General features: G+C 45.2%; 1 protein-coding gene across 1 annotated transcript in view; it reads left to right on the top strand.

The window, feature by feature from the left end:
* Positions 1-23,805, top strand: part of LOC145395285 (juvenile hormone esterase-like) — a 52,623-nt gene that overhangs the window by 13,154 nt on the left and 15,664 nt on the right. Inside the window, exons 2-4 of the mRNA XM_080268964.1 lie at positions 19,569-19,854; positions 20,244-20,402; positions 20,915-21,071. Of these exons, the coding sequence (XP_080125090.1) occupies positions 19,569-19,854; positions 20,244-20,402; positions 20,915-21,071 (602 nt within the window). The remainder of the gene's footprint in view (positions 1-19,568; positions 19,855-20,243; positions 20,403-20,914; positions 21,072-23,805) is intronic.

Here is a 23,805-nt window from a genome sequence, read left to right on the forward strand (position 1 = left end):
AGGCAGCAGCAGTACAATGAATTACGTCATCGCGCCGAAAAGGTTTACCCTGAGATGAAGATGACGTCACTGGAGACGTTAAGAGTTCTCGTACAGACAAGTTTTGTTTCTGTTTTTGTTTTGTTTATTGAATTTACTCACTGCGATTCCTAGCGGTAAATAGGATGATGATGATGATGATCATGACTAGTGTGATGACAGTGATGTTGATGATGATGACGGGAGTGACGACAATGATGATCATCATCATGATCATGATGTACAATTTTAGATCAATACAGAAACATGTGTCAATGAAGCATGCTGAGTGGGTAGGAATCCTGTCAAGGGTAGATTAAGGGCGAGGTGACGGTCACTTGTTGCATAAGTTGGCTGGGTCATTGCACCGCTCTCTTCATCCCCTTCCCCTCACCACTACCCTCTATCCTTCCCCTCTCGCAACATCAGTATTCTCTCCATTCACTCCCGCCCCACCACCACTCTCTCAACTTCCCCACTTCCAACATCATTTTTCTCTCCATCCTCTCCCTCCCATCCTCACCCTCTCTCCTATTTTCTCTCCTTCTCACCTCACCATGACTATTCCTTGTATTTCACCTTTGGCGGCATATGACCCTGGCAGGTACGCAGCCAGGTATATTTTTTTTTTTTTTTTTTAACATTTGATAGTAATCCTCCACCCTCCGTTTCTACCCCGCGGCCTCACCACCACGACCCTCTTACCTCACCTCCCTTTTAGGGTTCTCGTCACTTCACCCCTGCCTGTCTCCTCTGTCCCTTATCTGTCCCCCATTCTACCCTCCTCCTCCTCCTCCATCTACTACTTTCTTTTCCCCCTTAGGCAATGGTCCAGCCTGAGGGTTATTTATGAACACAGTCTATTTTTGCCAAGTCACGGGTTTTCCCTAATATACGTTTAGTTCAGAGCTTGAATGACACAACCGCAAAACACCATCAGCACATATTCTTCACCTAATGTTACTTTCCATTTTGTAAGTGGAGAATGTGAATTTCTTTCCTTCTTTCCTAAGAAATTTCCATGACAGCTTTTCTATGCTGTATTGTGGTCCTTCTCATTATTTCCTGCCAGCATCGACTGCTGGGTGTAGTGGATGGGGGGGGGAGGGAACTTTCCTGTCTTTCTATACCCGTCTTTAATTTGCTTAATTGTATCGTTAACCACAACCTTTCCTATCACAAACAGCTCCGAAAGGATCAACAGGTCTGTTGTTGTGTGCTTGCCTTTGTATTCCTTTGGCCGAGTTGGACCGCTGGGTGAAGCGGCACATATGGAGACTGGAAGAGAGGAGTGGGTTGGGATGGGGTGGGGTCGTGCGGGTTGGGGTGGGGCAAGGTGGAGGGGTAAGGGAAGGGGGTGGAGTGGGGGAGGGGTATAGGCGAGTCAAGGAGAAACAGGTAAGACTGAGTGGACGGGGTCAGTTCATCTGTAACCACAGAAGCGTCGACAAGGGGCAGGTAAGGAATGTATTTATGTATTCGACTCTGGTCATTGGCTTGACAGTCCAACTCCTAGGCCCAGCAGTCCTCTTATGTACCACACACCTCCACATATCACCACTTCGGCGCTAACACCCACCGTCCATATTGAATACATGCTAGTGCTGTGTCATACAGGAATGCTGTATCGGTAATACAGGAGGTATTTTTACGACATGTCGGCGGGTCATTGATATATCAATAAGGTATAATTTAATGAAATTCAGATCTTTTAAACTGTTCCCTGTCCCAGCCAGGATTCGAACCCGCGTCCATAGGGACAGCATACAACTTCTCTACCGACTCTGCCACCACCTCCCTCCTCAGTATCCTGCTGAATGTTACTGATCTAAGTTTGTCTGAAAACATTACAGGCATCATACCAGGAATGCTATGGTGTAATAGAGAAAATAAATTGACTAGGGAGAGATGATACGAAACTACACTGCGACCTGGAATATGGCCCTGGATAGCACGGTAGGCTTCGTTGCACCTTTTGCCGGACGATTTATTTCGTACACAGTAACATTCTCTTTTGTAATTTACGTCATTCCATTATCGACACAGTTTGCATCAGTATCATAACAGCGGATCGGAAAGTGTACTAACATAATAAATCGGCATGGAGAAGGAGCTCAATGGCAGAGAGAGAGAGAGATAGATAGATAGATAGATAGAGAGAGAGAGAGAGAGAGAGTACTACTGCTCTTTATCTTTTTCGTGAGTGGTATCATATTCTAGTGTAAATTTATTGATATGATTCAGCATTCAATGAGAGGTGGTAACCTCAGGCCGAGTCAGGGTAAAAATGGTATAACCTGATTCATATTCAGAGCAGGTTCTTAATTCCGGCGTCATGTTGTTGTTGATGTTGAGTAACCCCTGTCTGTTTGGCCGAATAGATCCATCAACCACAGGCAAGCAACTGCCCCTGTAGAGTCGTCCTATGCAGTGGGCCGATGTTCCCTTGCTGTAGATAGCGCCTTCCCACAGCGAGGTGAGAGGATGAGTGAGAAGGTTTGGTTATCTGCGTCTCTCCACCCAGTTAACAGGGGCACCATATTAGGATGCAAATCGCCCCGTTATTCGGTTATATGGCTACCACCCAGCGCCATAATTGGTTTCCTGAGTTGCAAGGAAACATTTAACTTATCACTCAGTGTAGAGCCACCTGAAGTGGAAAGAAGAGTATTATGAAATGGGGGAAATTGGAGGAGAGGAGGGCAGACAAACAAATAGGAGAAAGGTGAAGGAAGAAGTAAGCAGCACTACATCAAGTGAGTGGATGATTGTCGCCGCCACCAACCACTTCCAGTGTTGTGTGAAAATCATAACACCTGCGAAATTTCTAACTTGATCTGCGGAACCTAATCTGTTCTACTTTACCCTGACGTAACTTAACCATAGCCTAACTAAATTTCACCTAACCTGACTGAAACTTGCTTAGACACAACCTGACCTAACCTAATCAAAACCTAGCCAAACCTAACGTAGCCTACCCTAACCTAACCAAACCTCGCCATCCCTACCCCAGCCAAAACTTAACATACCATAACACAACACAGCCTCATCTAACCTGACCCAACTACATCCCTTATTTAGATATATATTTCAGCTCGAATATAGCGTAACCTCTCCTAGTCATTTATTTCACAGGTCAAGTTCTCAGTTGCGGTGAGAGCTGTGCAAGGTAAAGAGTAGTCATAAGGGGTGAGAACGGAAGGACAGAGACAAGGCACAGACGGTGATGTAGAGGATAAGTTATGTAGATAGTAGTACGGTATTGGTTTAGTGAGTTGATTGTTGCTGGCAGTCGTTAACTTGTGGGCGTCTACTCCACAAAGCAGCAGTCGACTGGGTTGGAACCCAAACTGTAATGCGTCCTTCCTATGAAGCCAGCATGAAACCGGCCGAGCCACGGAGTCGCTTGTGCAAGTTTTTATTTTTATTTATTAATATACTTTTAACTCTTCCCCCAACTCCCCTGCATAGCTAGCTCTCCCAGGGTTCCTTCCCCTTTGCGCCTCACCAACAAATATATTTGAACTTCTGTGAGTCTATCTGCATTTTATGGCAATCTTGCTATACTGTGAGAGTGGTGAGAGGGAAATTTGTATAACTATGTGATTGTGGTAAGGAAACTGAAACTGGAAGAAGCTTGAAAGGAGGTGCATGAGAGGAGTGCTTTAGCATGATATTCAGAATTGAAATGGTAGATAAACAGTGCAGCTGTAGATTAATACAAACCACAGGGTGTGGAAGAGTTATGGTCACTGAAGAATTTTATGGAGTGTGCAGGTGTCAGGCTAGGAAACTGTTTTTAAAAACGTACATGTTGTTGCAAGGATGTCTGCTAGTAGGAAGAGAAAAGCTTTGTGGGATGTGGAAACTTAAAGTGCAATAGAAGAAACAAAACAGAAACAATGAAGCTGTTGACATGGATATAAAACAGGAATTCTAAAGAGTAAAACAAAGGTAATTCTGTGTGATGAAATTGTGTGTTGCTGCTTCAAGGCAGCCGACTGTAATAAAAGATGTTAAAGTGGATGCAAAAACAGAATTCTGACGAAAGAACGAACAAAGGTAAGAATGAGCAAAATGGAAAAGCTAAAAGATAGCTGTGAAGAACGAATAAGGCAAACTATTCTGAATATAGGCAACTAGTTTGGAAAAATAAAAACATCTGTGTAATCAATAGATAAAACCTATCTTTTACTCAGCGTGATTGAACATCAATGTAAATGAATACATAACGCTTCACCTTTTTTTTTTTTTTTTTTTACCCAGGATGATAAAGAGCAACAATGTAAATCAGTCGATACAGCCTTTCTTGCTGTGTGATAAGGAACACCAAGATACGTGAATACATAAAACCTCTTTTTTTTTTTTTTTTTTAATCAACGATGAAAGGTGTGTGTGTGTGTGTGTGTGTGTGTGTGTGTCTGTGTGTGTGTCTGTGTGTGTGATGAACTAAGAGTGCAGTAGAGTAGGGATGGCAATGTACCGGGTATGATCACGTAAATTTTTATGTATTTATATATTTTTTTTTATTTTTTAAGAGCAGCCGATAAAATCTCCCATTTTCTCAATTGCTTAGAATGAAGTTTGTAAGTATAGTGGTGGTAGTGGTGATGATGATGGTGGTGGTGTGTGGTAGATGTGGTGGTGTGTGGTAGATGTGGTGGTGTGTGGTAGGTGTGGTGGCGTGTGGTAGATGTGGTGGTGTGTCGTGGGTGTGGTGGTGTGTGATGGGTGTGGTGGTGTGTGGTAGGTGTGGTGGTGTGTGGCAGGGGTGGTGCGTGTGGTGGTGTGTGGTGGCATATGGTGGTGTGTGGTGGCATATGGTAGTGTGTGGTGGCATATGGTGGTGTGTGCTGGCATATGGTGGTGCGTTGTGGCATATGGTGGTGTGTGGTGGCATATGGTGGTGTGTGGTGGCATATGGTGGTGTGTGGTGGCATATGGTGGTGTGTGGTGGCATATGGTGGTGTGTGGTGGCATATGGTAGTGTGTGGTGGCATATGGTGGTGTGTGCTGGCATATGGTGGTGTGTGCTGGCATATGGTGGTGCGTGGTGGCATATGGTGGTGCGTGGTGGCATATGGTGGTGCGTGGTGGCATGTGATGATGTGTGGTACTTGTTGTGGTGTGTGGTGGCATATGGTGGTGCGTGGTGGCATGTGGTGGTGTGTGGTGCCATGTGATGGTGTGTGGTGGTATATGGTGGTGTGTGGTGGCATGTGATGATGTGTGGTACTTGTGATGGTGTGTGGTGGCATATGGTGGTGCGTTGTGGCAGACGGTGGTGTGTGTTGGCATACTGTGTTGTGTGGTGGCATGTGGTGGTGTGTGGTGGCATGTGATGGTGTGTGGTGGGATATGGTGGTGCGTGATGGCATGTGATGATGCGTGGTACTTGTGGTGGTGCTTGGTGGCATGTGGTGGTGTGTGGTGGCATACGGTAGTGTGTGGTAGCATATTTTGTTGTGTGGTGGCATGTGGTGGTGTGTGGTACTTGTGGTGGTGTGTGGTGATATGTGGTGGTGGTTGTAGTGATATGCTGTGGTGCTGGTGATACTTAGTAGCTGTGGTTCTGTTGGTAGCTGTAGTGGTGTGTGTTGGTGTGTTGTAGCTTTGGTGGTGGTGGTGTGGTGGTTGTGTTAGTGTGGTGCTGATGGTAATTGGTAGCTATGCTGGTAAGGTGCTGGTGATATTTGGTAGCTGTGGTGGCGGTGGTGGTATATTATGCTGTTTGGTGTTTGGTGTTAGTGGTGAGTGGTAATTGTGGTAGTAGAGTGATGGAAGTATGTGGCAGCTGTGGTGGTGTTGGCGGTGTGTTGTAGTTGTGGTAATGTGGTGGATAAAGTGGTGTGTGGTAGTTGTGGTTTGGCGTAAAGGAAATAATAGTTTGTTATGCAGCCATTCTCCTTGTTTACACAGCCAATGCTGAGATAATTTATTGTTTACACATCTTTCATCTTTCCCTCGCGCAGAATGGAGGTAGTGAGAGTTCCAGTAGTGTGTGTGTGTGTGTGTGTGTGTGTGTGTGTGTGTGTGTGAAGAAAATTTTTCATATTTAACGTGATCTTTGACCAAATGTGGTAAAATATCACATCAAAGACGTGTTGTTTCTAAGAACAGTAGGTCCAAGGTGTAGGACAGATAGCAAGATCAGCTTAAAATCTGCTGATCCATCCCAGACCAACTTGGTGGGAAGCTTGAGGGTCAGGCAAGAATGAACTTCAGTTGTGAGAACAATCAGTATAAAGTCAGGGTTATTGGGTACACTCAAATAATCGGCCTTTAGATCATTGGCTCTCTCTTGTTGTTTTTGTGGCCCCGGACACAGACGTAAACCCAGTGGAGTACAGACTGAAACTCCCCAACTCCTGCAATCCACCATCCTCCACTCAGGGGACATGGAGGAAGTTTAGGAACGTTTGTATACCCTGGCAGTGGTCCCGCTGTGGGTTACATGAGTGCCACCGGGTGAAGGCGTCCGTCTCTATTTCCATAAACTGTTTTTCACCCTTCAGTTCGGTGGCGTGTTTATTTCCCAGTCTTGTTTCCTCCACACGATTATATTCAGCTTTTATGAGACATGCTGTGGCGAAGGGGTAAATAAGGCTACACCCAACATCACCTTCACCAAACATCTCTTCAGTGCTAAATAAAATGTCTGGAGGCAGCAGCAGTACAATGAATTACGTCATCGCGCCGAAAAGGTTTACCCTGAGATGAAGATGACGTCACTGGAGACGTTAAGAGTTCTCGTACAGACAAGTTTTGTTTCTGTTTTTGTTTTGTTTATTGAATTTACTCACTGCGATTCCTAGCGGTAAATAGGATGATGATGATGATGATGATGATGATGATCATGATCATGATCATGACTAGAGTGACGACAGTGATGTTGATGATGATGACGGGAGTGACGACAATGATGATCATCATCATGATCATGATGTACAATTTTAGATCAATACAGAAACATGTGTCAATGAAGCATGCTGAGTGGGTAGGAATCCTGTCAAGGGTAGATTAAGGGCGAGGTGACGGTCACTTGTTGCATAAGTTGGCTGGGTCATTGCACCGCTCTCTCCATCCCCCTTCCCCTCACCACTACCCTCTATCCTTCCCCTCTCGCAACATCAGTATTCTCTCCATTCACTCCCGCCCCACCACCACTCTCTCAACTTCCCCACTTCCAACATCATTTTTCTCTCCATCCTCTCCCTCCCATCCTCACCCTCTCTCCTATTTTCTCTCCTTCTCACCTCACCATGACTATTCCTTGTATTTCACCTTTGGCGGCATATGACCCTGGCAGGTACGCAGCCAGTTTTTTTTTTTTTTTTTTTTTTTTTTTTAACATTTGATAGTAATCCTCCACCCTCCGTTTCTACCCCGCGGCCTCACCACCACGACCCTCTTACCTCACCTCCCTTTTAGGGTTCTCGTCACTTCACCCCTGCCTGTCTCCTCTGTCCCTTATCTGTCCCCCATTCTACCCTCCTCCTCCTCCTCCATCTACTACTTTCTTTTCCCCCTTAGGCAATGGTCCAGCCTGAGGGTTATTTATGAACACAGTCTATTTTTGCCAAGTCACGGGTTTTCCCTAATATACGTTTAGTTCAGAGCTTGAATGACACAACCGCAAAACACCATCAGCACATATTCTTCACCTAATGTTACTTTCCATTTTGTAAGTGGAGAATGTGAATTTCTTTCCTTCTTTCCTAAGAAATTTCCATGACAGCTTTTCTATGCTGTATTGTGGTCCTTCTCATTATTTCCTGCCAGCATCGACTGCTGGGTGTAGTGGATGGGTGGGGGGGGAGGGAACTTTCCTGTCTTTCTATACCCGTCTTTAATTTGCTTAATTGTATCGTTAACCACAACCTTTCCTATCACAAACAGCTCCGAAAGGATCAACAGGTCTGTTGTTGTGTGCTTGCCTTTGTATTCCTTTGGCCGAGTTGGACCGCTGGGTGAAGCGGCACATATGGAGACTGGAAGAGTGGAGTGGGTTGGGATGGGGTGGGGTGGTGCGGGTTGGGGTGGGGCAAGGTGGAGGGGTAAGGGAAGGGGGTGGAGTGGGGGAGGGGTATAGGCGAGTCAAGGAGAAACAGGTAAGACTGAGTGGACGGGGTCAGTTCATCTGTAACCACAGAAGCGTCGACAAGGGGCAGGTAAGGAATGTATTTATGTATTCGACTCTGGTCATTGGCTTGACAGTCCAACTCCTAGGCCCAGCAGTCCTCTTATGTACCACACACCTCCACATATCACCACTTCGGCGCTAACACCCACCGTCCATATTGAATACATGCTAGTGCTGTGTCATACAGGAATGCTGTATCGGTAATACAGGAGGTATTTTTACGACATGTCGGCGGGTCATTGATATATCAATAAGGTATAATTTAATGAAATTCAGATCTTTTAAACTGTTCCCTGTCCCAGCCAGGATTCGAACCCGCGTCCATAGGGACAGCATACAACTTCTCTACCGACTCTGCCACCACCTCCCTCCTCAGTATCCTGCTGAATGTTACTGATCTAAGTTTGTCTGAAAACATTACAGGCATCATACCAGGAATGCTATGGTGTAATAGGGAAAATAAATTGACTAGGGAGAGATGATACGAAACTACACTGCGACCTGGAATATGGCCCTGGATAGCACGATAGGCTTCGTTGCACCTTTTGCCGGACGATTTATTTCGTACACAGTAACATTCTCTTTTGTAATTTACGTCATTCCATTATCGACACAGTTTGCATCAGTATCATAACAGCGGATCGGAAAGTGTACTAACATAATAAATCGGCATGGAGAAGGAGCTCAATGGCAGAGAGAGAGAGAGATAGATAGATAGATAGATAGAGAGAGAGAGAGAGAGAGTACTACTGCTCTTTATCTTTTTCGTGAGTGGTATCATATTCTAGTGTAAATTTATTGATATGATTCAGCATTCAATGAGAGGTGGTAACCTCAGGCCGAGTCAGGGTAAAAATGGTATAACCTGATTCATATTCAGAGCAGGTTCTTAATTCCGGCGTCATGTTATTGTTGATGTTGAGTAACCCCTGTCTGTTTGGCCGAATAGATCCATCAACCACAGGCAAGCAACTGCCCCTGTAGAGTCGTCCTATGCAGTGGGCCGATGTTCCCTTGCTGTAGATAGCGCCTTCCCACAGCGAGGTGAGAGGATGAGTGAGAAGGTTTGGTTATCTGCGTCTCTCCACCCAGTTAACAGGGGCACCATATTAGGATGCAAATCGCCCCGTTATTCGGTTATATGGCTACCACCCAGCGCCATAATTGGTTTCCTGAGTTGCAAGGAAACATTTAACTTATCACTCAGTGTAGAGCCACCTGAAGTGGAAAGAAGAGTATTATGAAATGGGGGAAATTGGAAGAGAGGAGGGCAGACAAACAAATAGGAGAAAGGTGAAGGAAGAAGTAAGCAGCACTACATCAAGTGAGTGGATGATTGTCGCCGCCACCAACCACTTCCAGTGTTGTGTGAAAATCATAACACCTGCGAAATTTGTAACTTGATCTGCGGAACCTAATCTGTTCTAATTTACCCTGACCTAACTTAACCATAGCCTAACTAAATTTCACCTAACCTGACTGAAACTTGCTTAGACACAACCTGACCTAACCTAATCAAAACCTAGCCAAACCTAACGTAGCCTACCCTAACCTAACCAAACCTCGCCATCCCTACCCCAGCCAAAACTTAACATACCATAACACAACACAGCCTCATCTAACCTGACCCAACTACATCCCTTATTTAGATATATATTTCAGCTCGAATATAGCGTAACCTCTCCTAGTCATTTATTTCACAGGTCAAGTTCTCAGTTGCGGTGAGAGCTGTGCAAGGTAAAGAGTAGTCATAAGGGGTGAGAACGGGAGGACAGAGACAAGGCACAGACGGTGATGTAGAGGATAAGTTATGTAGATAGTAGTACGGTATTGGTTTAGTGAGTTGATTGTTGCTGGCAGTCATTAACTTGTGGGCGTCTACTCCACAAAGCAGCAGTCGACTGGGTTGGAACCCAAACTGTAATGCGTCCTTCCTATGAAGCCAGCATGAAACCGGCCGAGCCACGAAGTCGCTTGTGCAAGTTTTTATTTTTATTTATTAATATACTTTTAACTCTTCCCCCAACTCCCCTGCATAGCTAGCTCTCCCAGGGTTCCTTCCCCTTTGCGCCTCACCAACAAATATATTTGAACTTCTGTGAGTCTATCTGCATTTTATGGCAATCTTGCTATACTGTGAGAGTGGTGAGAGGGAAATTTGTATAACTATGTGATTGTGGTAAGGAAACTGAAACTGGAAGAAGCTTGAAAGGAGGTGCATGAGAGGAGTGCTTAGCATGATAGTCAGAATTGAAATGGTAGATAAACAGTGCAGCTGTAGATTAATACAAACCACAGGGTGTGGAAGAGTTATGGTCACTGAAGAATTTTATGGAGTGTGCAGGTGTCAGGCTAGGAAACTGTTTTTAAAAACGTACATGTTGTTGCAAGGATGTCTGCTAGTAGGAAGAGAAAAGCTTTGTGGGATGTGGAAACTTAAAGTGCAATAGAAGAAACAAAAAAGAAACAATGAAGCTGTTGACATGGATATAAAACAGGAATTCTAAAGAGTAAAACAAAGGTAATTCTGTGTGATGAAATTGTGTGTTGCTGCTTCAAGGCAGCCGACTGTAATAAAAGATGTTAAAGTGGATGCAAAAACAGAATTCTGACGAAAGAACGAACAAAGGTAAGAATGAGCAAAATGGAAAAGCTAAAAGATAGCTGTGAAGAACGAATAAGGCAAACTATTCTGAATATAGGCAACTAGTTTGGAAAAATAAAAACATCTGTGTAATCAATAGATAAAACCTATCTTTTACTCAGCGTGATTGAACATCAATGTAAATGAATACATAACGCTTCACCTTTTTTTTTTTTTTTTTTACCCAGGATGATAAAGAGCAACAATGTAAATCAGTCGATACAGCCTTTCTTGCTGTGTGATAAGGAACACCAAGATACGTGAATACATAAAACCTCTTTTTTTTTTTTTTTTAATCAACGATGAACGGTGTGTGTGTGTGTGTGTGTGTGTCTGTGTGCGTGTCTGTGTGTGTGATGAACTAAGAGTGCAGTAGAGTAGGGATGGCAATGTACCGGGTATGATCACGTAAATTTTTATGTATTTATATATATATATATTTTTTTTAAGAGCAGCCGATAAAATCTCCCATTTTCTCAATTGCTTAGAATGAAGTTTGTAAGTATAGTGGTGGTAGTGGTGATGATGATGGTGGTGGTGTGTGGTAGATGTGGTGGTGTGTGGTAGATGTGGTGGTGTGTGGTAGGTGTGGTGGCGTGTGGTAGATGTGGTGGTGTGTCGTGGGTGTGGTGGTGTGTGATGGGTGTGGTGGTGTGTGGTAGGTGTGGTGGTGTGTGGCAGGGGTGGTGCGTGTGGTGGTGTGTGGTGGCATATGGTGGTGTGTGGTGGCATATGGTAGTGTGTGGTGGCATATGGTGGTGTGTGCTGGCATATGGTGGTGCGTTGTGGCATATGGTGGTGTGTGGTGGCATATGGTGGTGTGTGGTGGCATATGGTGGTGTGTGGTGGCATATGGTGGTGTGTGGTGGCATATGGTGGTGTGTGGTGGCATATGGTGGTGTGTGGTGGCATATGGTGGTGTGTGGTGGCATATGGTGGTGTGTGGTGGCATATGGTGGTGCGTGGTGGCATATGGTGGTGCGTGGTGGCATATGGTGGTGCGTGGTGGCATGTGATGATGTGTGGTACTTGTTGTGGTGTGTGGTGGCATATGGTGGTGCGTGGTGGCATGTGGTGGTGTGTGGTGCCATGTGATGGTGTGTGGTGGTATATGGTGGTGTGTGGTGGCATGTGATGATGTGTGGTACTTGTGATGGTGTGTGGTGGCATATGGTGGTGCGTTGTGGCAGACGGTGGTGTGTGTTGGCATACTGTGTTGTGTGGTGGCATGTGGTGGTGTGTGGTGGCATGTGATGGTGTGTGGTGGGATATGGTGGTGCGTGATGGCATGTGATGATGCGTGGTACTTGTGGTGGTGCTTGGTGGCATGTGGTGGTGTGTGGTGGCATACGGTAGTGTGTGGTAGCATATTTTGTTGTGTGGTGGCATGTGGTGGTGTGTGGTACTTGTGGTGGTGTGTGGTGATATGTGGTGGTGGTTGTAGTGATATGCTGTGGTGCTGGTGATACTTAGTAGCTGTGGTTCTGTTGGTAGCTGTAGTGGTGTGTGTTGGTGTGTTGTAGCTTTGGTGGTGGTGGTGTGGTGGTTGTGTTAGTGTGGTGCTGATGGTAATTGGTAGCTATGCTGGTAAGGTGCTGGTGATATTTGGTAGCTGTGGTGGCGGTGGTGGTATATTATGCTGTTTGGTGTTTGGTGTTAGTGGTGAGTGGTAATTGTGGTAGTAGAGTGATGGAAGTATGTGGCAGCTGTGGTGGTGTTGGCGGTGTGTTGTAGTTGTGGTAATGTGGTGGATAAAGTGGTGTGTGGTAGTTGTGGTTTGGCGTAAAGGAAATAATAGTTTGTTATGCAGCCATTCTCCTTGTTTACACAGCCAATGCTGAGATAATTTATTGTTTACACATCTTTCATCTTTCCCTCGCGCAGAATGGAGGTAGTGAGAGTTCCAGTAGTGTGTGTGTGTGTGTGTGTGTGTGTGTGTGTGTGTGTGTGTGTGTGAAGAAAATTTTTCATATTTAACGTGATCTTTGACCAAATGTGGTAAAATATCACATCAAAGACGTGTTGTTTCTAAGAACAGTAGGTCCAAGGTGTAGGACAGATAGCAAGATCAGCTTAAAATCTGCTGATCCATCCCAGACCAACTTGGTGGGAAGCTTGAGGGTCAGGCAAGAATGAACTTCAGTTGTGAGAACAATCAGTATAAAGTCAGGGTTATTGGGTACACTCAAATAATCGGCCTTTAGATCATTGGCTCTCTCTTGTTGTTTTTGTGGCCCCGGACACAGACGTAAACCCAGTGGAGTACAGACTGAAACTCCCCAACTCCTGCAATCCACCATCCTCCACTCAGGGGACATGGAGGAAGTTTAGGAACGTTTGTATACCCTGGCAGTGGTCCCGCTGTGGGTTACATGAGTGCCACCGGGTGAAGGCGTCCGTCTCTATTTCCATAAACTGTTTTTCACCCTTCAGTTCGGTGGCGTGTTTATTTCCCAGTCTTGTTTCCTCCACACGATTATATTCAGCTTTTATGAGACATGCTGTGGCGAAGGGGTAAATAAGGCTACACCCAACATCACCTTCACCAAACATCTCTTCAGTGCTAAATAAAATGTCTGGAGGCAGCAGCAGTACAATGAATTACGTCATCGCGCCGAAAAGGTTTACCCTGAGATGAAGATGACGTCACTGGAGACGTTAAGAGTTCTCGTACAGACAAGTTTTGTTTCTGTTTTTGTTTTGTTTATTGAATTTACTCACTGCGATTCCTAGCGGTAAATAGGATGATGATGATGATGATGATGATGATGATCATGATCATGATCATGACTAGAGTGACGACAGTGATGTTGATGATGATGACGGGAGTGACGACAATGATGATCATCATCATGATCATGATGTACAATTTTAGATCAATACAGAAACATGTGTCAATGAAGCATGCTGAGTGGGTAGGAATCCTGTCAAGGGTAGATTAAGGGCGAGGTGACGGTCACTTGTTGCATAAGTTGGCTGGGTCATTGCACCGCTCTCTCCATCCCCCTTCCCCTCACCACTACCCTCTATCCTTCCCCTCTCGCAACATCAGTATTCTCTCCATTCACTCCCGCCCCACCACCACTCTCTCAACTTCCCCACTTCCAACATCATTTTTCTCTCCATCCTCTCCCTCCCATCCTCACCCTCTCTCCTATTTTCTCTCCTTCTCACCTCACCATGACTATTCCTTGTATTTCACCTTTGGCGGCATATGACCCTGGCAGGTACGCAGCCAGTTTTTTTTTTTTTTTTTTTTTTTTTTAACATTTGATAGTAATCCTCCACCCTCCGTTTCTACCCCGCGGCCTCACCACCACGACCCTCTTACCTCACCTCCCTTTTAGGGTTCTCGTCACTTCACCCCTGCCTGTCTCCTCTGTCCCTTATCTGTCCCCCATTCTACCCTCCTCCTCCTCCTCCATCTACTACTTTCTTTTCCCCCTTAGGCAATGGTCCAGCCTGAGGGTTATTTATGAACACAGTCTATTTTTGCCAAGTCACGGGTTTTCCCTAATATACGTTTAGTTCAGAGCTTGAATGACACAACCGCAAAACACCATCAGCACATATTCTTCACCTAATGTTACTTTCCATTTTGTAAGTGGAGAATGTGAATTTCTTTCCTTCTTTCCTAAGAATTTTCCATGACAGCTTTTCTATGCTGTATTGTGGTCCTTCTCATTATTTCCTGCCAGCATCGAGTGCTGGGTGTAGTGGATGGGTGAGGGGGAGGGAACTTTCCTGTCTTTCTATACCCGTCTTTAATTTACTTAATTGTATCGTTAACCACAACCTTTCCTATCACAAATAGCCCCGAAAGGATCAACAGGTCTGTTGTTGTGTGCTTGCCTTTGTATTCCTTTGGCCGAGTTGGACCGCTGGGTGAAGCGGCACATATGGAGACTGGAAGAGTGGAGTGGGTTGGGATGGGGTGGGGTGGTGCGGGTTGGGGTGGGTCGAGGTGGAGGGGTAAGGGAAGGGGGTGGAGTGGGGGAGGGGTATAGGCGAGTCAAGGAGAAACAGGTAAGACTGAGTGGACGGGGTCAGTTCATCTGTAACCACAGAAGCGTCGACAAGGGGCAGGTAAGGAATGTATTTATGTATTCGACTCTGGTCATTGGCTTGACAGTCCAACTCCTAGGCCCAGCAGTCCTCTTATGTACCACACACCTCCACATATCACCACTTCGGCGCTAACACCCACCGTCCATATTGAATACATGCTAGTGCTGTGTCATACAGGAATGCTGTATCGGTAATACAGGAGGTATTTTTACGACATGTCGGCGGGTCATTGATATATCAATAAGGTATAATTTAATGAAATTCAGATCTTTTAAACTGTTCCCTGTCCCAGCCAGGATTCGAACCCGCGTCCATAGGGACAGCATACAACTTCTCTACCGACTCTGCCACCACCTCCCTCCTCAGTATCCTGCTGAATGTTACTGATCTAAGTTTGTCTGAAAACATTACAGGCATCATACCAGGAATGCTATGGTGTAATAGGGAAAATAAATTGACTAGGGAGACATGATACGAAACTACACTGCGAGCTGGAATATGGCCCTGGATAGCACGGTAGGCTTCGTTGCACCTTTTGCCGGACGATTTATTTCGTACACAGTAACATTCTCTTTTGTAATTTACGTCATTCCATTATCGACACAGTTTGCATCAGTATCATAACAGCGGATCGGAAAGTGTACTAACATAATAAATCGGCATGGAGAAGGAGCTCAATGGCAGAGAGAGAGAGAGAGAGAGAGATAGAGAGAGAGAGAGAGAGAGAGAGTACTACTGCTCTTTATCTTTTTCGTGAGTGGTATCATATTCTAGTGTAAATTTATTGATATGATTCAGCATTCAATGAGAGGTGGTAACCTCAGGCCGAGTCAGGGTAAAAATGGTATAACCTGATTCATATTCAGAGCAGGTTCTTAATTCCGGCGTCATGTTGTTGTTGCTGTTGAGTAACCCCTGTCTGTTTGGCCGAATAGATCCATCAACCACAGGCAAGCAACTGCCCCTGTAGAGTCGTCCTATGCAGTGGGCCGATGTTCCCTTGCTGTAGATAGCGCCTTCCCACAGCGAGGTGAGAGGATGAGTGAGAAGGTTTGGTTATCTGCGTCTCTCCACCCAGTTAACAGGGGCACCATATTAGGATGCAAATCGCCCCGTTATTCGGTTATATGGCTACCACCCAGCGCCATAATTGGTTTCCTGAGTTGCAAGGAAACATTTAACTTATCACTCAGTGTAGAGCCACCTGAAGTGGAAAGAAGAGTATTATGAAATGGGGGAAATTGGAAGAGAGGAGGGCAGACAAACAAATAGGAGAAAGGTGAAGGAAGAAGTAAGCAGCACTACATCAAGTGAGTGGATGATTGTCGCCGCCACCAACCACTTCCGGTGTTGTGTGAAAATCATAACACCTGCGAAATTTCTAACTTGATCTGCGGAACCTAATCTGTTCTAATTTACCCTGACCTAACTTAACCATAGCCTAACTAAATTTCACCTAACCTGACTGAAACTTCCTTAGACACAACCTGACCTAACCTAATGAAAACCTAGCCAAACCTAACGTAGCCTACCCTAACCTAACCAAACCTCGCCATCCCTACCCCAGCTAAAACTTAACATACCATAACACAACACAGCCTCATCTAACCTGACCCAACTACATCCCTTATTTAGATATATATTTCAGCTCGAATATAGCGTAACCTCTCCTAGTCATTTATTTCACAGGTCAAGTTCTCAGTTGCGGTGAGAGCTGTGCAAGGTAAAGAGTAGTCATAAGGGGTGAGAACGGAAGGACAGAGACAAGGCACAGACGGTGATGTAGAGGATAAGTTATGTAGATAGTAGTACGGTATTGGTTTAGTGAGTTGATTGTTGCTGGCAGTCGTTAACTTGTGGGCGTCTACTCCACAAAGCAGCAGTCGACTGGGTTGGAACCCAAACTGTAATGCGTCCTTCCTATGAAGCCAGCACGAAACCGGCCGAGCCACGGAGTCGCTTGTGCAAGTTTTTATTTTTATTTATTAATATACTTTTAACTCTTCCCCAACTCCCCTGCATAGCTAGCTCTCCCAGGGTTCCTTCCCCTTTGCGCCTCATCAACAAATATATTTGAACTTCTGTGAGTCTATCTGCATTTTATGGCAATCTTGCTATACTGTGAGAGTGGTGAGAGGGAAATTTGTATAACTATGTGATTGTGGTAAGGAAACTGAAACTGGAAGAAGCTTGAAAGGAGGTGCATGAGAGGAGTGCTTAGCATGATAGTCAGAATTGAAATGGTAGATAAACAGTGCAGCTGTAGATTAATACAAACCACAGGGTGTGGAAGAGTTATGGTCACTGAAGAATTTTATGGAGTGTGCAGGTGTCAGGCTAGGAAACTGTTTTTAAAAACGTACATGTTGTTGCAAGGATGTCTGCTAGTAGGAAGAGAAAAGCTTTGTGGGATGTGGAAACTTAAAGTGCAATAGAAGAAACAAAAAAGAAACAATGAAGCTGTTGACATGGATATAAAACAGGAATTCTAAAGAGTAAAACAAAGGTAATTCTGTGTGATGAAATTGTGTGTTTCTGCTTCAAGGCAGCCGACTGTAATAAAAGATGTTAAAGTGGATGCAAAAACAGAATTCTGACGAAAGAACGAACAAAGGCAAGAATGAGCAAAATGGAAAAGCTAAAAGATAGCTGTGAAGAACGAATAAGGCAAACTATTCTGAATATAGGCAACTAGTTTGGAAAAATAAAAACATCTGTGTAATCAATAGATAAAACCTATCTTTTACTCAGCGTGATTGAACATCAATGTAAATGAATACATAACCCTTCACCTTTTTTTTTTTTTTTTTTTTACCCAGGATGATAAAGAGCAACAATGTAAATCAGTCGATACAACCTTTCTTGCTGTGTGATAAGGAACACCAAGATACGTGAATACATAAAACCTCTTTTTTTTTTTTTTTAAATCAACGATGAAAGGTGTGTGTGTGTGTGTGTGTGTGTGTGTGTGTGTGTGTGTGTGTGTGTGTGTGTGTGTCTGTGTGTGTGTCTGTGTGTGTGATGAACTAAGAGTGCAGTAGAGTAGGGATGGCAATGTACCGGGTATGATCACGTAAATTTTTATGTATTTATATATTTTTTTTTATTTTTTAGGAGCAGCCGATAAAATCTCCCATTTTCTCAATTGCTCAGAATGAAGTTTGTAAGTATAGTGGTGGTAGTGGTGATGATGATGGTGGTGGTGTGTGGTAGATGCGGTGGTATGTGGTAGATGTGGTGGTGTGTGGTAGGTGTGGTGGTGTGTGGTAGATGTGGTGGTGTGTCGTGGGTGTGGTGGTGTGTGATGGGTGTGGTGGTGTGTGGTAGGTGTGATGGTGTGTGGCAGGGGTGGTGCGTGTGGTGGTGTGTGGTGGCATATGGTGGTGTGTGCTGGCATATGGTAATGTGTGGTGGCATATGGTGGTGTGTGCTGGCATATGGTGGTGCGTGGTGGCATATGGTGGTTTGTGCTGGCATATGGTGGTGTGTGCTGGCATATGGTGGTGTGTGCTGGCATATGGTAGTGTATGGTGGCATATGGTGGTGTGTGCTGGCATATGGTGGTGTGTGCTGGCATATGGTAGTGTGTGCTGGCATATGGTGGTGTGTGCTGGCATATGGTGGTGCGTGGTGGCATATGGTGGTGCGTGGTGGCATATGGTGGTGCGTGGTGGCATATGGTGGTGCGTGGTGGCATGTGATGATGTGTGGTACTTGTGGTGGTGTGTGGTGGCATATGGTGGTGCGTGGTGGCATGTGGTGGTGTGTGGTGCCATGTGATGGTGTGTGGTGGCATATGGTGGTGTGTGGTGGCATGTGATGATGTGTGGTACTTGTGATGGTGTGTGGTGGCATATGGTGGTGCGTTGTGGCAGACGGTGGTGTGTGTTGGCATATTGTGTTGTGTGGTGGCATGTGGTGGTGTGTGGTGGCATGTGATGGTGTGTGGTGGGATATGGTGGTGCGTGATGGCATGTGATGATACGTGGTACTTGTGGTGGTGCGTGGTGGCATGTGGTGGTGTGTGGTGGCATACGGAAGTGTGTGGTAGCATATTTTGTTGTGTGGTGGCATGTGGTGGTGTGTGGTACTTGTGGTGGTGTGTGGTGATATGTGGTGGTGGTTGTAGTGATATGCTGTGGTGCTGGTGATACTTAGTAGCTGTGGTTCTGTTGGTAGCTGTAGTGGTGTGTGTTGGTGTGTTGTAGCTTTGGTGGTGGTGGTGTGGTGGTTGTGTTAGTGTGGTGCTGATGGTAATTGGTAGCTATGCTGGTAAGGTGCTGGTGATATTTGGTAGCTGTGGTGGCGGTGGTGGTATATTATGCTGTTTGGTGTTTGGTGTTAGTGGTGAGTGGTAATTGTGGTAGTAGAGTGATGGAAGTATGTGGCAGCTGTGGTGGTGTTGGCGGTGTGTTGTAGCTGTGGTAATGTGGTGGATAAAGTGGTGTGTGGTAGTTGTGGTTTGGCGTAAAGGAAATAATAGTTTGTTATGCAGCCATTCTCCTTGTTTACACAGCCAATGCTGAGATAATTTATTGTTTGCACATCTTTAATCTTTCCCTCGCGCAGAATGGAGGTAGTGAGAGTTCCAGTAGTGTGTGTGTGTGTGTGTGTGTGTGTGTGTGTGTGTGTGTGTGTGTGTGGTAGCGGGAGTGATGATGATGATGTTAATAGCCTTCTCCTTCTCTCACCCAGGATGAAAATAGCGAGTGCGGCGGCAGTAGCGGTGGTGTTGGTGGTGGCTGTGGTGGTGGTGTGTGTGGTGGCAGAGGAGGAGATTACACAGACACAGCACGAGGTGGAAGACGTGGTGTGGGGAGGCAGCAAGACCCAGGTGGAGGATGAGATCGTGGAGGTGGAGGTGAAGCTGAATCAGGGGCGTCTCTCAGGTCGAAGGCATGAGACGGAGAACAAGCGCGTCTTTTACTCGTTTCGGGGAATACCTTACGCGAAGCCACCTGTAGGCGATCTAATGTTCCAGGTGAGAGAGAGAGAGAGAGAGAGAGAGAGAGAGAGAGAGTATGGTATTTTCAAAGTAGCAAGAACAGATTTTTAAACATGTCACTGAACTGAAGATGTTAATCTAAGTGTGGAGAAGGTGGAAAGAGAGACAGACTGACTAGGAAAGTGTATGCGAAAGATGTGCAGGGGAAGAGGAGGAGGTGGAAACCAAGAATGAGATGGAGGAATGGAATGGAGTAACATATGTGTATGGGAATGTGAGTTACAGGGTGGGTAGACAGATGACAGACGACAGGGCGACGTGAAGACGATTTTTTTATGGTCACCCCTTATGGGATTAAGGCGTCTGGCAATAGAAAGATAGATAGAAAAACCAAGTGTATTCTCGCCTTCCTTCTCCTTCTTCAGGCTCCGGTGCCAGCAGGAGTTTGGGACGGCGTGAGGGATGGGGGCGAGGACCCCCAGCAGTGTCCCCAGCCCAGCAGCCAGACCGACATAGCCAAGGGAGCCGACATCACCACGGGCACCCTTGACTGTCTCTACCTTAATGTGTTCACGCCAAGACAGGTCAGTTGTGGCTTACATTTTAAGGGTATATTTTAAAGGTACAGTTTTAGGACAGTTCAGTTTAAGAGCAGAGATCAGTTAAAGGGCAGAGTGAGGGGACATCACCAGGAGCATCATAGACTGTCTCCACTTCACTGTGTTCACTTTGGGGAAGGTCCCTGTTAGGGTCGTGTTTCTAGCTGCACCAGTCATTAGTCCCATTCACCAGCAGCCAATCAACCAATCCAATTAACAACTTTACCCAACCTAACTTAACAGAACTTAATCCCTTTTCCCACTCACAGTCTATCAACCAGTTTGATGAATAACTTTAAGTAAATTGATGCTCAACCAGTCAACTAATCTGATTATTAAAGCTGACCTAACCCAGTCTAATTTCACCGAACCTGACCTAACGTAGCTTAATCCCAACTCTCACACTTAGCCATCACAGAAATCTAATGAATAACTTAAGATAACCTATCTTAATCTAATCGAACTGTACCTGACCGAACCTAACCTCGCCGCCACAGCCAGTCTCCCTGCCAGCGTCGCCTCCAGGTCTGCCTGTCATGGTGTTCATCCACGGGGGTGGCTTCACGAGGGGCAACATCAAGGACTACAACCCCTCCCCACTCCTGCAGAGGGACGTGGTCGTTGTCACCCTGCAGTACCGCCTTGGCATCTACGGTGAGGGCAACATGTCAAGTGGTAGTTAGATACTGCCTTCAATTTGCCGTTATTTTGGGGGAAGGAAGACTGGGGATGCTAGAGAAGGACGCCTTAATGTGCTGGCACTGAGGCACCGATATAACTGAGTAAAGGAACTGACCGGCTACACAAACGTCCCTCATTCCTGTCCCTGTCCCTTGAAAAACGATGGTTAACTGTGGAAGAAGGGGCCAAATATGGCTTGCATTTCACCGGGCTTATATTCAGCTGAGCTTGGTTACTACTACTTCTACTACTAGTACTGCTGCTGCTGCTGCTGCTGAAATAATAATAATAATAATAATAATAATAATAAATATTTTTATTATTATTAGTTATTATTGTTATTAGTTTTATTATTATTATTATTATTGTTGTTATTATTATTATGATAATCAATAATAATCATAATAACTTAGGCAACTCAACCCTGTCAGTGTGGTGGCGTCCTTTACACTTAATTCTAGCTCCCACCAAACAATTTTTTATATTTAGGTGGGAGTGTTAGAACTATAAAAATTTAGCTAGATCCTCAAGTAAACCCTTCCCTACTGGAGGCTGTCATAAACTGAATAAACCGTCAAGCAGCAGAAGAAATATCCTATAAGAAGACGTCACTATGCTGGGAGGATTAACATGAACAACACTGACGGAAGCAAGAATATCTATTTATTCGTCCATCTGTACACCAGAATCAGTCTATCCGTCTATATCCTTCTATTTATCTATATGTGTCTGTCTGTCTCTTTCTATCTGGACACATAAACGTAATTGGATTGAAGGGACTAGGGATGTTTCCAAATCTGTTGCAAAAATTCAGCGGTAACAAATTATGGAAGTTATGTAGATTGGCTTGGGAAGAGGGAAGGGTTCCTGAGGACTGGAAATCAGGTATAATTGTTCCTTTATACAAAGGAAAAGGGGAGAGAGAAGTAGGCCTATGTGGTAACCATAGAGGTATTTGCCTTCTTAGTGTGACTGGAAAAATATATGGTAGAATACTCATTGATAGGGTTGGGCATATGACAGAGGAGCTAGTTGGAGAAGAACAAGGGGATTTAGGAAGGGAAAAGGGTGTGTAGATCAGATACTTGTTCTAAGATGTTTAGTGGAGAAATATCTAGAGAAGGGAAAGAAAGTGTATGGTGCCTTCATGGACTTGGAGAAAGTTTATGACTGAACAGATTGACAAGATATGTGGAAAGTATTGAGAATATATGAAGTGGAGAGGAAATTGCTGAGTGCTGTGTAGAGTATGTACGAAGGAGCTAGGGCTACGGTGCGAGTGGATGGTGAGCTGAGTGAGTTCTTTGATCTCAATGTGGGACTGAAACGGGGTTGTGTGATGTCTCCATGGCTGTTTAATATATGCATGGATGGGGTTGTAAAGGAGGTGCAAGGTAGGGTAGTGGATGTAGGGGTGGCTCTAATGAATGAGGGTGAGATTTGGAAGATTCCGGTGTTGTTGTTTGCTGATGATACAGTATTGTTAAGTGAAGATGAATGAGAGTTGCAAGGTTTGATGAATGAATTTGGGACAGTGTGTAGGAAGAGGAATCTGAAAGTTAATGTAAACAAGAGTAAAGTTATGGGGTTTGAGAGGAATGAAGTCACAGAATGCACAGTGAGGTTGGATGGTGAGGATATGGAGAATGTGAGAGCATTCAAGTACTTGGGTAGTGTGATGAGTAAGGATGGAACTTTGAGGGATGAAGTGTGTGAAAGGGTACAGCAGGGAAGTAAGGTTGTTGGTTCATTGAAACCAGTGATGAGAAATTGGGAGTTGAGTATGGAAGTTAAGAAGTCACTGCATGATAGTACTGTGATCACTACCCTGACGTATGGAGGCGAGGCGTGGGCCTTGCAAAAGGGGAACAAGTCAAGAGTGAGAGCAGTGGAAATGAGTTACTTGAGAGGAGCATGTGGAGTGACATGGGGACGAATGAAGAAGCGAAAGAACGTTGTGGGATGGATGTGGATGTGACTGAGAAGATTATGAGAAATACACTGAGGTGGTTTGGACATGTGGAGAAGATGGAGTATGAAAGACTGACTAAGAAGGTGTATGTAGGTGAGGTGGAGGGAGGGAGAGGGAGGGGAAGATGGAGGATGAGGTGAAGGGATGGAGTTGAGAGGTATATGAGGGAGGGGGGAGAGAGTTGGGGGAGGGTAGTCAAATGGTGGGTGACAGAGCGACTTGGAGGTGTTTTGTCTGCGGCCACCCTTTGTGGGATTAGGGCGTCGGGCTATAGATAGACAGATAGAACAAATTATCCAGTATGTTATTCATGGCCCATTATGTTATTATTTGTGGAATTACCTGACGATGATCCCTTACTGATTCTGCTTAGCTGATGGCCAAGCGTAGTCAGATTAGAGAATGAAAATGACTAGAGACCAAAAAAATTCAATCCTCCCACATGTCAGGCTCACCGAATTCCATGAGGTTGAGGGTGACCCAGTTCCGTCGTGCAAAGTAGCCTGGCAATAAGGAACCTAGACTAGGCTACCACAGTCGAGCTACATTTAAGGGCAGATGACCAGCCTATGTCCCTTGGCTGAGACTCGATGACCCGATCAAAAGTTCTCTAATCTGTCTTGGGAATCGACCCGGTGAACATGCAAAACTGCCAATCTGAATTTAGCATGTAGGTTAGTGGCTACACCATCGACCCTGGAAGATAATGCCATGAATGTGCAGTGTGGCAACGAA

Source organism: Coenobita brevimanus, chromosome 30, assembly GCF_032717465.1.
Source record: "Coenobita brevimanus isolate Jiangsu-jjx chromosome 30, ASM3271746v2, whole genome shotgun sequence".
Classification (NCBI taxonomy): Eukaryota; Metazoa; Arthropoda; class Malacostraca; order Decapoda; family Coenobitidae; genus Coenobita; species Coenobita brevimanus.